Below are 15,451 nucleotides of genomic sequence, written 5' to 3' on the forward strand. Positions count from 1 at the left end.
ATCCTATATAGCAGAGGCTATATAAACATTATGTTTTCTGTTGAAAACTAGTTCTAGTCATAGATCATCATAAACTTTCACTGGAGACTGGAAAATTTCAAAGATCAAGAGAACGGAGAACAAGCAATATAAAATAGACTTGAAAATGAAGACAGGCTGGGACAGGAAGTGGCCTGGAGGAAATGCTCTTGACATTGGTGTGTCAGGTTAGACTCTTTCATCATCTCTCAGGTAAATGAGCAGACAGGGCAGGGCATTTTGAAGTGTTTGGGATATGGTTCATTCACTCATTGAATAAATGTCTGTGAAGCACCTGCACTGACCAGATGCTGAGCTGGCCTCCAGGGTGATAATAATGAATGAGACACATACATGTGTCTGTTCATGGAGACTGCTGCCTCCAGCCCTCCTCCCCAAAGCATCCTCCTGGACCAGAGGCATTAGCACCACCGGGTGCTCTGAGGGGCATCCCAAGCCCACCACATCAATACCTGCATTTATCAAGACCTCTCTCTGCTTTCAACTGTGCATTTAATTTGGAACATGGACTGAAGAACAAGGCAAGCAGAATGCAGTGCCACTTGACCTCTAAATCCTGACCATATGCATCTCCTTGGCTAATGAGGTTACTGAAGCTGAACTCATGCATGGCTCTAGGTGGGTAGGGTGCCTTCCCAAAAGACTGCTCTAAAGCAAGTTAAAAAAAAAAAAAAGACTGGGGTTTTAAAGTCAAAGAAGTCAGAGTCTTGTACAGGAACTTACTCTTTTTCCAAAAGTCTATCTTCCTAAGTTGCAAATAAATTCAGACTGAATTTAACCCCTGGTTTCAATTCTTATGTTTAAGTGTTACCTTGGGGCCTCCCATGGTGGCGCCGGCTGTTGAGTGCAGCACTGTGAAGCTGTCTGCAGCCTCTGTAGCACCTGTTTGATCCTGGTTGGTCGGTGAGAATCCCACATGGTGCGGCAGACCTCTCCTGACTCGCCCGCTGCTCCCCTCAGCAGTGTATTTCAGTCCGTCTGCCTGTTCTGTTCCCCACTCTGTCGCTGGTGAATCCTCTCACCCTCCCATGCATGTGGTCTGTACCCCCATTCTTGTATGCATGAATAAATAAATCTTTAAAAAAAATAAGTGTTACTTTGTTTGTAGCAAAAGTATTTAAACGTTGAGAAATGTCAGCTTCTATCTTGTGTCCATCACTGGTTCCATTATGTCTTCTGAACAATTTTTTGAAAGTTCAGATTTTCTGGTGTGAAATCAGTGAATATTGCCCATCCTGCCTGGATCAGATGGTGACAAATTTAATTGAGTTTCTAATGGGGATGGAGGGGCATAGTTTCTGCTAGAAGGTTCAAGAAGACATGGATTTCATATCCTCAGCTCTCCCAAAAATAGGGAAACATTCTGCCTGCCAATTTACCCAACGGCCATCTCCAATGAAAGCCAAGAGAGAAGAGGGAGAATTTTCCCTCAAAGCTATGCTCTAATCATAGATGAGTATAGTCATCATATAAACGAACTAAACACACCTGACATATACACACACAAGAAAAATTACAGACAGACAGACACACACACACACACACACGACTGCACTGCTGTGGTATAAGCACCGCTATGCTTCATGGTAAAAATGCAAGACCCACGTATTCTGTGACTTATGTAAGAAACACTTTTTTTTTATTATGTGATATATGACCCTGTTTAGTTAAAGCTAGTACACAGAAATATCAGAATACTCACAAGCTATTATGTGTGTGCATGTGAATACTATATATATATGAAATATATGAGATGCATGAGATATAGATGTATATGATATATGTGATATATATGATATGTGTAAGAGATACATGAAATATATGTGGATGTGGATGTGTGTGGATGTGTGTGTGTATACACACACACACATCCACACACACACACATGAGGGAGAGAGAAAGGAAGAGGGAAAATGTACTTAGTTTCCCTGTGCAGACCTCACAAAGACAAGAGGTGTCGGTAGCACAGAATGAAGTAACAGTAGCCAGAGGTGAAAGAGCATTTAACTTGTGTTCAAATTAATCATTTAATGTTCCTTTATTCCCCAGGCCTTGATCTGCATCCAGATCAGGGCAGGAGAACTGGTTCTGGTCAGACAGCGGGAAATTCCACCACATGGAATGGTGTTGGTGGTCTCTGCTGCGCTGTAGCCCGGAGCCCACACAGCTAAGGCCGGCTCCTTCCACTAATGAATGCGCCCACCCATGCAGGACCCTCCACCTCCTTCCCCTTCCTCCACTCCTCCTGCCCCCCTTCAACACGACCCAAGCCACCAAGCTTTCTTTATGCCTGCCCAAGGATTGTTTCAGGAACGAGATTTGTTCAATTATAAATGGCCAGCATCCGCCGCAAATGAAGCAAATCAAAGACCCTCTGGAAGAATCCCCTGGGCAACTCCTGGGAGGTGCCAGAAGGGAATGTTCCCTGCTCCCCCTCCCTCCTGCCCTCAGCATCAAGGACCCTCTGCCTAGAAGATGTGCATCTCTGAGCGCATGCCAAACCTCAGAGGTGGGTCCCACCGAGCCTACGTTGTTTTTTCTTGTGAGAAGGCTAAGCAAAGCAAAACTTTAACCCAACAAACAAACAAAATACCCCAAGTTGGCTCTTGGCTTGCAGGGGTTGCCAAGGCAGCCTGAAGGGCTCCTTTATGGAAGGGGACAGCAACGCTGCCTTATGAGGAGGTAACAAAACAGTCACCTCCTTACCCTCACCAGTGCAGTGGTTGGGGACCACCCACGGGCTCTGTCATGATAACAGTCTGGGCTGAGATCTTCATCCCGGGAACCTGTCATCCCAGGTCGGGACACAGCTGTGCTTCTCCAAAAGGTCTGGTTGTTCCCAACAGAAACTACGGGAGCCCACCGCCACCTCAGTGACTTCTGTTTCCGAGTAGGGGAATTATAACTCACATTGCTATGGCTTTCGCGGAGTGCCTCATCTTCACCTCAGAGCACGAGGTGAATGTGTGTGCATGTGCATACTATATATATGAAATATATGAGATGCATGAGATATAGATGTATATGATATATATGATATGTGTAAGAGATATATGAAATATATGTGGATGTGTATGTGTGTGAATGAGAGGTGGGGACCACGTCTCTTCCCTTGGAAAGGCTGTGACGGGGGTTTGAGGGCTGGGAGGGAGGGAGAGGGGAAGGAAACAGGCGCTTGGTGCTTGAAGTGGTTTGAAATAATAAATACACACAGTCTTTTTTGCAACATAGCTTGAAACATCCTGGGGAATCTTGAAGAATGTTCCACCTCGCCTGCCCACCACTCTCCTCCCACCTTCACCCAACAACAGTCAGCTTTCATGACACTTGGGGATAAAGCATAAGACCTTTGATAGTAAGTGGCTTGTTAGGTGCAGACTAATAGCCTTCCTACACCATCTGGAGTCCTTTCGGATGCTTTTGTATTTTAGGCCAAGGAAGTGATGGAAGTGATTTGGGCCCAGTGATGGAAGGGAGAGGGAAGGGAGAAGAGGCAGCTGCAAGTTGTTTGTCACCAGGTAGCCAACAACTACTGGAGGGCCCATGGTGCTGGTGGACACGCCTCAAAGGCGTCTTCAAAGCCCTGAAGGAGAGCTGGACTCTTCTGGAAGCCCCAGCCAAAGCTTAATCAAAATTGAGTCTGGGTAGTGTTTAGTTAGAAGCTGCTTTGATCCTCAGGCTAAAACTCATTAGTCTCTAGTGCTGATTCCTCCACCTGCCAGAAGAGGGCAGCACATGCCGCTTCATTACACAGAAAGCTGGGCCTCCAGTTCAAAGGGTGGACACCGTTGCGGAATTTGGGGAAGGATTTGCAAAATTAACACTACAGTAGCAATAACTATCACACACTGGTGCCTACTGTATGCCAGGAACTATCCTAAGTATGTTCATACATTAATTCATTTAATTAATGTGACAGTGCAAGAAATGGTGCTATTAAAATCTCTATAGTAGAGATGAGGAGGTGAGAGGTATAGAAGTATACTTTGCTACTGCTATTGCAGCCTGGGACTTCCAAAGACAGAGATCAACAGATAGAGTCCCAGGGCCAAATTCAGCCCACTGTGTATTTTTATACTGCCTTCTAGAATGGTTTTCACATTTTTAGATAGTTGTGGAAAAGCCAAAAGAATAATATTACATGACACATGAAAGTGATGGGACATTCAAATTTCAGTATCCAACAATGAAGTTTTATTGGAATACAGCCACACTCACTTGTTTACATATTGTCGGTGGCTGCTTTATAGTTCCAGAAACAGAGCTTAGCAGTTGAAACAGCCCACATTACCCACAAAGTCTAAAATATCTTTTATCTGAACATCTATAGAAAAAGTCTGCCTTTTACTGTAACCTAAGAGATAAGTGCTACCTGTTTCCGGACAGGAGAGACAGAGGGTGGAGCTAACATTTTATTGGCTGTGGAGTTAGGACAGCAATCCCAGGGGGATCTGGAAGCCACGTGGACCTCGATTTTCTTTCTTTCCAACAAGGTAGCTCAACATCAAGCAGAAGGGAAGGCTTATAACTCACTGCACAGTTCCTGGGAAGTAATAGAATGTTCGATGTGGAAAGGGCTTTGGGAATTGCCTAGCATAGTTCATCAAGACTAAGATGCACATTTCTCCCTGTATGACATCTTTGAAATCAGGCTGTCTTACAAAATGTTATAATTTAGGTGAAAGCTTTTTGTGTACTTGAAAGCATTTTTTTTTTGGTTTTATAATAGTAAATGACAATGTTTTAAAATAGAAGACAACCTTAGATGAGGAGGTCCCAGTCCCAGAGGTCCAGCCTCTTTCTTTGCCATTCATGTGACACCTCCTTCTTTAGGTGGTAGCTTCTGTGATTTCACTGTCAACTATAGATTTCATTGGAAACATCTGCTTAGCACGGAGTTGAAGTTTATGGTTCTCAACTTTCTATATGCCAAATGGGCTGGTCTTATTTAGCATTTTATTTAAAGGCTTTATAGATGTTATTAATGGGGTGAGAAGGGCCTCCCTGGTGGCGCAGGCAGTTGAGTGCCGCACTGTGAAGCTGTCTGCAGCCTCAGCAGCGCGGGTTCAATCCCGGCAGGCCGGCGAGAATCCCACATGGTGCAGCAGACCTCTCCTGTCTCACCCACTGCTCCCCTCAGCAGTATATTTCGTCAGTCTGCCTGTTCTGTTCCCTACTCTGTCTCTGGTGAATCTTCTCACCCTCCCGCACATCTGGCCTGTACCCCAGTTCTTATATAAATAAATAAATCTTAAAAAAATTAAAAATAAAGGGGTAAGGAGATTACACTAGGAAGAAGGTCTTTTAACTCCTGGGTTGCGGGGGGAGTGTAGAGCAGAGCAGGCTGCACGGGGAATCAGTCTGGGTGCAGTTCAGTTAGGCTGGCAGCAAGGTGGAAGGTCAGGAATGAGCTTGTATGGGCACAAACAATTAGAACAGGCGGGGAAAGAAAGAAAGACTGCCTGAGCTACAGAGTCTTTTCTTATCAGCATCAACCAGGAGCATGGTACAATATAGGGACACCTTTTAGAAAAGAAAAAGCAGGAATGATTTGAAGATTTGGGCCCAGATGGAGGAAGGAGCAAGCAGGCAGTGCAGCTGGTGCCCACTCTGCCTGGCACGAGGGCTCTGGGGAATGATAAAGAGTAAAGAGACAGGCAGCATGAGAGTGACGGAGGTATGCTAACAGCCAGTGCAGTTCTCCAGGTACACAAGATCCTCCCAATGAGATGAGCTGGCTGAGGTTTCTGGAATCCCCCAAGAGTCTTCCTCATGGTACGTGGCTGTGATGATCAGTTTTCTCAGAATAAACCTGGGAGCACACTGCTTGCTTCCAGTTTCCAGGAAGTGTAGCCACTGATGCCAGCCTTAGGGAGGAAGAAATCTATACCCACATTTGGAAAGAGAACCAGAACTGCTCAGAAAACTTGGTGATCCATGTCTACCCATTTGTTCTGGCAAAAGCTCTGGGGCCAGGATGTGGCAGCAGCTGAGACACAGTCACCCTCCTTCTGCAGCAACAGCCAGGGTGGCTGTGGACTGGAGGAGAGGTTGACAGTGGGAGGGAGCAGCAGAGGGCAAAGCCCCAACCAGGTGCTTTTCATTTGGGGACATGTGTCCTGGATTTTCTGCGACAGTACCCATTTCTTATGATTTGATTATTTTCATTAAGGCAATTTGTTAGACATCTGATTTTCAGCTTGGAAAACATGGCCGCCGTGCTCATAACTAATGAAGGGTAAAAGCTGGTGGCACGACTCAACCTAAGCCTGGGACCGGTACTCGAAGCACCTAACCCTGAGCACAAAGGCCCCAGAAGGCCTGGAGGCCTTTATTTGGGAAGTTGGAAGTGTGTCATTAGGATTAGTATTCTGGGACAGCTAAGGCAGGACATCGTCATGTCTTTTGTTAGTGTCAGGGGCCACATTCTGCAACACAGTGAGGGACCATCTGTTATGGCAGAAAGAGACAGGCACAGGCAGGCTGCTGCAAGTTTTAGAAATGACAGAGAGCAACAGGAAAATCAGTGACACAGGCCTGAGGATGCAGAGATATCTCATGGGTCGTCAAGAGCAGATGGGGAAAAAAGAAGAATCTGGGATTTCCGGGTTGGGGCGGGCACAGGTGAAAAGCACAGGGCAGGGAGGCAGCGAGAGACAGGGAGAACCCCCTTCCACCTGAAGTCAGTCAGCCTGAGTCTGCAGACAAAGGGAAGGGACGCCCCAAAAGTCAGAGAAACGGAGAAGAGCAGTCGCTTCGTGCCTATGGCCCACAGTCCCACATCAAGAATATTTGTTACTCTTCGAGGAGGTTGGTTTGTTTTATCTCCAGGGAGAACCAACTGCAGCTCACCAGGAGCCCCTTCTGGCTGGGTCCACTAGGAAGTGTTGGGCCAAATTTGTGGTCTCCCATTTGTGTGAAGCATTGAGGCTCTTCTGGGAGCTGCTTGTAGTGTTTTAGGCCCCCCCGTCCGAGCTCCATTTTAGAGTCCCTGCCTGCCCCACCCCTTGTTTTGCCTTCCCCCCTCCTCGTGTATGTTGCTTTGCTGAGTGGCTATCAAGTATTTCTGGAACAAGTGGGCTATACATTTTAAAACAGAAGTAAAGCCCTCAAGATAGAGGGGCGTGGAGGTGGCAATAAGAGGGAAAGTCACACTTACAGAGGAAAGGGATTCTAAGGGAGTCTTGAAAGGCCAAAATCATCCAAGTTGGGAAAAGTACCATTTACACAGCAAGATTCAGTACAGGCAGGCTGAGACGTGTGTGGGAAAATGTGCTTAGGAAAAGCTAGCCTGCTGTACAGGGTGGGTGGCTGAGATCATAGACACTGGAGTTGGGACACTTTATACCTCCTAATGGGGGAAAGAGACAGTCGGGTGGAAGTGGGCCTGTGCCAAAGACCGAGGCTGGGAGGTGCGAATGCGAATAGAGTAGGAAAGTGCTGGGCTCCTGCCTTGGTGCACATGCACACACAGGCTCACTTCCTCTCTGACCAAAATGAAAATGGGAAAAAGTGTGGAGAACATGCAACGTGGCACAATGACATGGCAATGCTGGGCAGGAATGTTAGCTGTGTCTGGGGGTAACATGGCAGGGCAGGAGTGAAGTTTAAAAGAGGCTTTAAAAAAATAGCAAATAAGATAGAAAACTGAAGATGTACATTAGAGCCCCCTGTTAATGGCCTGGAACACATAATACAAACAAAAGTGAAATAAATCAGTAGAACAGATGGAACTGAAGCATAAGGAAAAAGAGGGATTGTGAAAAATAAAGTAAAATATGGTATTTGATATTCAGATGAGGGGAAATAGTTAAAAAGAAGTTCTTGAAAGCCAAGGGTTTTGGCAGAGGTTTGCAGAATCTGTTCAAACAGCATTGAGGGTAAGAAATGGAAAGTGTATGATGGATATTTAGAGACAGAAATCCAGATCCCACTAGGAAATGACTGAGGAGGGTGGGTGGGTATCTGGCAGCCCCAGCCTGAGTGCCCCAGGGGCATCTCAGAGGAAGGTGGGTAGAGCAGTGGCAGGAGGCAAGGGGGGAGGGGTTTAAGATGGAAGGACCTTAGAGATGGAGGCCAGCAGCATAACTTGGGGGAGAAAGAGAAATGTAACAATGCTGAATGCCTTCAGGGATAGGCCTTTGATGTACACATTTCAAATGAATCAAGAGAGCAAGAAACAAGGAAAACAAGAAAAGACTAAATATAGGAGATTTGGAAGTGTTGGTTGCAGGGTAAAAAAATAAGATTTGAACATTATTTACAATAGCCAGATTATGAAATCCAAGTGCCCCAAACAGATGAATGGATGGAAATGTGGTATATATACACAATGGAATACTACTCAGCAGTCAAAAAGATAAACTCATGCCATTTGGGGCATGAGCTAAAAGAGATTAGGGCTAAATAAAATAAGTCAGAGGGAGAAAGATAAACACAGGATAGTATCACTTCTATGTGGAATATAGAGAAACCAAAGGGTCAGATACAACCAAACTCAAAAAGTAGCCCTGAAAGCTGACTATAGAACTGAGATATGTGGGGGCAGAGGTGGGGCAAGAAGAGACAGGCAAGCACAAAGTGGGGAGGGAGCATAGTGGGCCATGGTGGTGAACTATGGGGCTTCGATGAGGGGAGCACTATTGTAATAGCACCAGAAGGGAGGACCCTATACTTCCAAAATACAAACAATGTAAACTATATACATAAACATATACATGTATAATACACACGCATACACATGAGCTAATGGATTTACATACATACATGCTTAGGGATTTACAGCATTGACTTATAAAATAACTGAATATTACAAACCTTAGATGAAGAAATTGATGGTATTTAGTAAATTTTGTCGAAACAGAGACTCAGAGAGAATCAGTCTCTCAGGCAAAGTGGTGCAGCTACAAGTGGTACATCTGGGGTTCAAACCCAGCCTATAATGGCCTGTCCGTATGTTTCACAGTGCCCTGTAGATAGTTCGATCATCGAGGGCAAATATTTTGTCCCATTTGTCTTGGCAGCACCAGGACCTAGCATGGTGTTTGACACAGGAAATGCCATTTAACCATTTACTCAGATTTGTAGCCATTCCAAGCTATCTGTGTTTGTTGACTGAATAATTGAATGTACAAACTGTAACAGGGTAATCCAAACTAATGGACAATTCTCTTATGTGCTACTTGGGAGTGGATCCCAGAATGGGATCTGGGTTCCAGCAGCTTGGGACTCTTGAGGTTTTTGAACAAAGGTAAGTTTGGAAAGATGGCTTCTGCACCCACCATGGGAGTGGAGAGATCATCCACCAGGCAGAACTCTGTCACAGTGTTGGGTGTTTTCACTATTTGATGCTGAAAGGACAGAAAGGGGCCATGCCCACTGTATGTTGGGACCATTAGGTGGTGAGGTAGCAGGAGGTAGGGAAGGAAGGCTCCACTAAGACAAAAATAAATTGAAAACACAAAAGTGACAATCCGAAGAAAGGACAGTGCAGAAGAGGCAGAGCTGAAGATTCAGACGGAAAAATGGGGTGGTCGTCTTAAGACAGCTCAGTGGAACCTGAGCCCAATGCTGATACTGTTGCAAGGACAGCCTGGCCTGGGTGGGGTGCAGGCAAAGCAGAGAGAGGGTGCAGAACGTCGGGGTGAGCAACTGTATGGGGTGGGCCATGGTGCACAAGGACAGGTGCCTTGGCCCCTAGCTGCTGAGCCTCAGAACTTGTGGGGCCAGCTGGCTGTAAGGGGGGGTGGGGGGGGTTGGTGAGGGAGCAAGGAATAGTGAAGGGGAAGTAGGAGAAGGGGCAAGCTATAGATATGATAAGGGGACGACAACAACAACAACAACAAAAATGGCTGTGCGGTGCCTCCTTAAAAGCCAGGAGAGGGAGCTGAGGGCAGGCTCTTTGGGGAAGCAGAAGTGTGGGAGCTTTGGAATGTGCAAATGAGCTCGGGGAGAAGGAGTCACAAGGGCAAACCCATGACAGAGAAAAACAGGGTGAAACTGAAGAAGCAGAAACAATGAAAATTGGAGAGTGTTAAGTTTATAAGAAATTGATATACGATACATGATGTGCAGTGAAATAGGGATAATATGTAAATATCATTTTTAACTTTAAAAAGTTGGAAAGCTCAGAATGGATAATCTTTCTGAGGGTGCTTTATAAGTATGAAGGAAGATATTTGTGGCTGAGAGGAAAGGATGCAGGGAGTGGAATCCAAAAACTCGAGTTGGAAACCAGCTCTGCCCCCGGGTGAGGACAGGCCACGGGTCCTCTCCTTTGCCTCTGTGTCCTCAGCCGGAAGGTGACAGTCACTGCCCCTCCCACGATGGCTCAGAGGGATTGCCTAGGTGCTGAGACTGCCGCAACGGAGGAACACAAACTGGGTGACTTAAAACAGGAGGAATCTGGGCCTCCCCTGGTGGCACAGTGGCTGAGCGCTGGGCTGCGAAGCTGCTCGCAGCCTCTGCAGCACCGGTTCGATCCCCTCTGGGCGAGGGTCCCATGTGGCGCACAGACCTCTCCTGCGGTACCCGCTGTTCCCCTCAGCAGTGTACTTCGGTCCTTCTGCCTGTTCTGCTTCCTGTTCTGGCTCTGGTGAACCCTCTCACCCTCCCATGCTTCTGACTGTACCCAGTGCTTGTATAAATAAATAAATAAATCTTTAAAAAAAAAACAAACAGGAGGAATCTACTTGCTCACAGTGCTGGGGGCCGTATCCAAAATCTAGGTGTTAGCAGGGTCACATTCTCTCCAAAGGTCTGGGGAGAAATCCTCCCTTGTTTCAGCTTCTGGGAGTCCAGCAATCCTTAGCTTATGACTGACTACATCCCCCCAATTTCTGTTCCGTCTTCACATAGCCTTCTCCCCCATGTCCCTGTGGGTCCTCTTATAAAGACACCAGTCCTTGCACCCAGGAACCACATGAAGTCCAGGATCATTTCATCTTGAGACCCCTAACAAATTTCAAAGACCCTATTTCCAAATCAGATCTCATTCTGAGGTCCCAGATGGACATGGGTTTATGTGTGACACCACCCAACCCACCACCAGGTCCAAACAGTAATGAAGCAAGAGCAGGAGCAATGAAGCAAGCAAGAGCAATGAAGCAAGCAAGAGCAAAACATATTGAAAATATTTCCTGCATTCTTCTTCTCATCCTTAAAGGACATCTTTTTATGATGATGCCTCCTTATCATTTCTAATGACTGTCCTTGCCAGGCTGGCATAGCAGCCTACTCTTCCTGTTTTTGTTGCTAGAATTTTCTCGTGACCTCCACCCTCTATTCCTAGCCACCGACTAGCCACCCCCTTAATCTTTATGAACCCAATGAAATCCCTTACAGAAGCTTTATCAAAGTGCCTAGAGGTAAATGCTTCCTGCAGCGAACACCTGCTTAATGACCGTTAAGCAGCATTTCCGATTCCCTTTGATCAAATTATCATTTGCTCTCTTATCTTGTTCCTGGACTTTTTGTGAATTTAAGCTTTTTCTTCTAGGTCAGCCAGATCTTACAGACTGGGAAAGTTTTTTTTTTTTTTTTTTCCTAAGATCTAGTTCTGTGCCTGGCATCGTTCAGGTCCTCTGTAGGTTCCTATGAATTGGCTACTAGCTGGCCACCCATGAGCAACTGTGACCTATTTGTTATCTACAAATCACATCAGAGCATTCCTTGACTACCTATGGAGTATAGTTCATATCACGAGGCAGGCCCCAGGGACACCTAGGCCACTGTTGACCTGATTACATGACTCTCTCCATGGTGGTCTCGGGATAACTCTGCTCTTGATAACATCAAATATTTTGCTGATACAAATGGCTCTTGACATATGGTCACAATGTCCCTTTCTCTGTTCCTTGTAAAACTTTTCCCCCATTCCAATCCCACCCTCCAGACTTTAATCCTCATACCATTGTTGCATGATCAGCTTTTACTAGCCTGTATGCTTTCAATAAATGGCACAAGAACTTATGCTCAAGTAGCAGAGTCTTGCCTTGCAAAACTGGTTCACGACTGTTGTGTCCCTCATTGTGTTCCCACCACAAAGTGGCAACAAAGTTCCTGTGGCCAACAAAATCCTCAGCAGGGGTTTCTAAATTATTTACTCCCCACTGCACAGACTATGTTCCTGTCAAAATTTCTTCTCCTTTACCTCCTGCATGGCTGCCTTTCTCTTCTGACCTTTTGGTGACTCTAGAATGTACCATTTTGTTCTGGTCTGTTGCATGACTGATGTTCACTCGCTTACTTGTTTAGTCATGAGGTTTCATGAAGCACTTACTCTGCTTGCTTTTACTGGACTTCAGACTTCAGTCTGTAAAAGAGTGGCACTCTCTTGCTAAAAGGATGAGCAAACTCTGTCACCTTCCCTACTTTTCCTTCTAGGGCCCAACACCATTCTCCCAAGCACTAGACATGCTCAAATTGTTCCAGTGAAATCTCAAAGGACAACGCCAAATGAGGTACTGAAAGTGCTGTGAATGTGAAGGAGTCATGCAAACACCTCTGAGAAGGTGCACAGAGATAACCACGTCCTGAGCTCTGTGATCGATGCCAGAAATTAAGGGCCAGATGCAGGAGGAGCCAGGTTTGGAGAGTGGCTGTCCCAGCAACCTCTGCACCTGCTGTAGGGAGAAGGCAGCAGCTGGAGTCAGCCTCCAGCATTCACCACCATGACCGCACGGTCCCACCAATAGATGAGCCCCTAGAAGTCTCTCGGGCACCAAGAAAGAGTTGAAATGGGTTGTTTCTATCAGGACTTCCTGCAAACACAGGGTGGGGTGTACATTTGGGACCAGCAGACAGGAGTACAACAGAAGCAGGACCCTGGGCAACGAGAGCAGTCTAGCCTACTCTCTTACACCGTCTCATGTTGAATCAAAACTCCAAATTCATCTGTCCCACCAGTTCAGCAAAAAGACCCATAGCCTTTTCTTCTGTACTAGCCAACGAGAAGTAGCTAGAAGCCCCTGCCCTGTGTCATGGGTTAGGCGAATAACAAGTAGCTCTGATTCTAGGGGCTTCTCTGACCTGCGTATCTGACATGCCTGTGGGCAAACTGAAGGTGCCCTGGACAACGGACAGTGCTGCCAGGGGCTCACGATGGAAGGGAGTCACTCACCAGCGTTGTCTTGCTGCTTTGTGTTTTTGATGTAGGCGGAGAACTTGGAGAAGATGTCGATACCTGCTGTGTTTGATTCTCGGTGTTTTGCTGCCAGTTTGGGGTACCTGGAATAGAAGACAGGGTTCTAGGATCAGTGAGAATTTGGAGCACTTTAACAGAGTGCCTGTCCCCATCACGACAAGCAACACTCCTGTTCTAGCTGGATCTCCAATCCCCACCATATGGGGATGGTGGGCACCACCAGCCCTAGTTCACCGATAGCATCAAACAGAGGCCAGAGAGGCTGGAGAGCTGCCTGGGGGACACGGTCCCGGGCAGGGAACCAGAATGCCATTTGGAGGGTCCAGGACATGCCTCTTACCCGGACCACCAACAATGATGCTACAATGAAAAGGCTCTAATCAAAATTTGGAAGGAGTTTGCCTCTATCTCAGGCATTTTCCCAACCCACATTTAAATAACTACCCCCTTGCCAGGCCTACGAGTGTAATCTTAGCTGCACAGAGCTAAATTTGGGAGTGAGAAGGCACTGGGCATCTTGGCACTAAGCCCTCAAAACCGTTTCTCGAAAGAAAGTGTCCTCTTCTGAAATATCCTTTGCATGCATTTCTTATCTGCATGCAACACCAGGAGGCAGGAGCTACTGGCCTCATCAGCAGGACAAGTGTTTTCAATTGCTTGATTTCCAGGCATGCAGATAGATGTGCTCGGTCTAGCCCACTCTCTTGCACTATCTCATGTTGAATCAAAAGAATGCAAGAGGCACTGGGGCCTCCCCGGTGGCGCAGCGGTTGAGCACTGGGTTGCGAAGCTGCCCGCAGCCTCTGCAGCACTGGTTCGATTCCCAGCTGCTCCCCGGCCACCAGAGGAGGGTCCCACATGGTGCGCAGACCTCTCCTGCCGCCCGCTGCTCCCCTCAGCAGTGTACCTCGGACCTTCTGCCTGCTCTGCTCCCCACTCTGGCTCTGGTGAATTCTCTCACCCTCCCATACTTCTGACTGTACCCAGTGCTTGTATAAATAAATAAATAAATCTTAAAAAAAAAAAAGAATGTAAGAAGCAGACTGACATTAGGACTATTTTTAATCACCCTGAGACTGAATGAGGAAAACACGCTTGTGTGAGGACCCATCACTCTGATCCCCTTATCCCCATTCTAATGAGCAATACTGGTTTTGAAAAATACCATTTCACAAGCTCTTTCCGTGTATGGTCAGGCAGGGGCAGGGGGAGATGGAGGCAATTGCTGGGTTCTCATTATCCGTAATGTGGTTTATTGTGATCTCCAGGTAAATATTTCTTGCTGGGGGGTTTGTTTTCATATTTTAAATAACTTGAATAAAAAGATTTTAAAGATGGCTTGTTTAGCTTCCATTATTTTGCTCCTCAACTGGGCCATGAGCTAGAACTGTCTACTCTTGGGCCATGTTAAGTGGCTGTTGAATTTTAGATTTTGTCATTGGAAGAGTCCTCAGAAGGTCACTGGGTCCAGCCCTCTGTCATCAGGCAGATACAGAGGCATCATCGTCTTCATTTTACAGTGAAGGCAGCTGGAGGCCAGAGAAGTTACATAACTATTTACGGGCCCACAGATAATAACCAGCTAAATATGAGGGACCATGAGAACCTGGTTCTTCCTCCTAGGTCATCACTTCACTGACATCAGCAAAAGCTAACTGTATTGAGAGCCTATTATTATTTAGCAGGCACCATTCTAGTCCCTTTACATGTATTTTTCATATACGCCTCTAATCTGCACTGTTATTTACCACATGAAAAAAATGAGGTACAGAGAAATTAAGCAATTTCTTGAAGGTCATGTAGACAGTAGACAGATGGCAGAGCCAGGATTCCAAATCAGTCCGGTTCATGCGGGAAGCCCAGCTCTGAAGTTCTATGCTATGGTCTCTCATTCACTCAGCTGTTTACTCTCAAAGCTCCAAAACGCTTGCTGGAAGCAGCTGCATGCCATGGGTGAACTTTCTCCATCCACCAGTAGGGGGCACTCTGCACAGACTCTACTTCCTGAGGATACTGGGTATTAGGAAATTCATCTGCTCTGACTAGGGACACAAAACAGGATTTCCTGCAAGATGCTGATCAATTTGCCAAGACATTGGAATTTAGAATTGTTTCTTTTTATTTTGAGCCTCTCACTTAGAATCTGGCCTGTACTTAAAACTGATTGCCTCAATGTATTATTAATAAATACCAAGATCTCTTTGTTTTTGCTAGCTAAGGTACGAATGTAAAGAGAAACTAGCCTGGAAAGTACCTTTTCATTTGATG

The 15,451-nt window shown here is 46.2% G+C and overlaps 1 protein-coding gene across 3 annotated transcripts in view; it reads right to left on the reverse strand.

Annotated features, from left to right (window-relative positions):
• CLIC5 (chloride intracellular channel 5) overlaps positions 1 to 15,451 on the reverse strand; it is a 190,138-nt gene that overhangs the window by 22,057 nt on the left and 152,630 nt on the right. For all 3 annotated transcript variants that reach the window (XM_054698845.1, XM_037519831.2, XM_054698844.1), the window contains one exon: positions 13,160 to 13,266. In XM_054698845.1, coding sequence (XP_054554820.1) covers positions 13,160 to 13,266 — 107 coding nt within the window. The remainder of the gene's footprint in view (positions 1 to 13,159; positions 13,267 to 15,451) is intronic.

Source organism: Talpa occidentalis, unplaced genomic scaffold, assembly GCF_014898055.3.
Source record: "Talpa occidentalis isolate TD23 unplaced genomic scaffold, MPIMG_talOcc4v2.1 talOcc4.2, whole genome shotgun sequence".
In the NCBI taxonomy this organism is placed as follows: domain Eukaryota; kingdom Metazoa; phylum Chordata; class Mammalia; order Eulipotyphla; family Talpidae; genus Talpa; species Talpa occidentalis.